Source organism: Terrapene carolina, unplaced genomic scaffold, assembly GCF_002925995.2.
Source record: "Terrapene carolina triunguis isolate 2854851 unplaced genomic scaffold, T_m_triunguis-2.0 Scaffold10167, whole genome shotgun sequence".
Lineage (NCBI taxonomy): Eukaryota > Metazoa > Chordata > Testudines > Emydidae > Terrapene > Terrapene triunguis.
Window position 1 is genome coordinate 3,841 of NW_020674518.1, and position 892 is coordinate 4,732.

General features: G+C 44.4%; 1 protein-coding gene across 1 annotated transcript in view; it reads left to right on the plus strand.

Annotated features, from left to right (window-relative positions):
• The window catches only part of LOC112108324 (protein ZNF783-like), a gene marked incomplete at both ends in the record, with an annotated part of 2,450 nt that extends 2,287 nt beyond the window's left edge, over window positions 1-163 (plus strand). The window contains one exon of the mRNA XM_026661550.1: window positions 50-163. Within this exon, the coding sequence (XP_026517335.1) occupies window positions 50-163 (114 nt within the window). The remainder of the gene's footprint in view (window positions 1-49) is intronic.
• Window positions 164-892: the final 729 nt, after the last annotated feature.

Genomic DNA, 892 nt, shown 5'->3' on the forward strand with positions numbered 1-892 from the left:
CATGCATTGCAGTTCTTTTCTGACAGTTCTGTTTCTGCTTCCACAACAGACTATGCCGTTTCCAAACCTGACATCCTATCCCGGATTGAACGAGGGGAGGAGCTAAGTGTCGAGGATCAAGGAGATGCAGAGAAGAGAGAAATTCCTACAGACCCCAGCGCAGGTGACTGATATGTCAGAAGCACTCACACACTTAATACAGTAAAATGCTGGAAATCCAGCAAGACTTTTGAACTCTTCTTGTGGAGAGAACATAAGAACGGCCGTACCGGGTCAGACCAAAGGTCCATCTAGCCCAGTATCCTGTCTAGCGACAGTGGCCAATGCAGGTGCCCCAAAGGGAGTGAACCTAACAGACAATGATCAAGTGATTTCTCTCCTGCCATCCATCTCCACCCTCTGACAAACAGAGGCTAGGGACACCATTCCTTACCCATCCTGGCTAATAGCCATTAATGGACTTAACCTCCATGAATTTATCCAGTTCTCTTTTAAACCCTGTTATAGCCCTAGCCTTCACAACCTCCTCAGGTAAGGAGTTCCACAAGTTGACTGTGCGCTGTGTGAAGAAGAACTTCCTTTTATTTGTTTTAAACCTGCTGCCTATTAATTTCATTTGGTGACCCCTAGTTCTTGTGTTATGGGAATAAGTAAATAACTTTTCCTTATCCACTTTCTCCACATCACTCATGATTTTATATACCTCTATCATATCCCCCCTTAGTCTCCTCTTTTCCAAGCTGAAGAGTCCTAGCCTCTTTGATCTCTCCTCATATGGGACCCATTCCAAACCCCTAATAATTTTAGTTGCCCTTTTCTGAACCTTTTCTAGTGCCAGTATATCTTTTTTGAGATGAGGAGACCACATCTGTACGCAGTATTCGAGATGTGG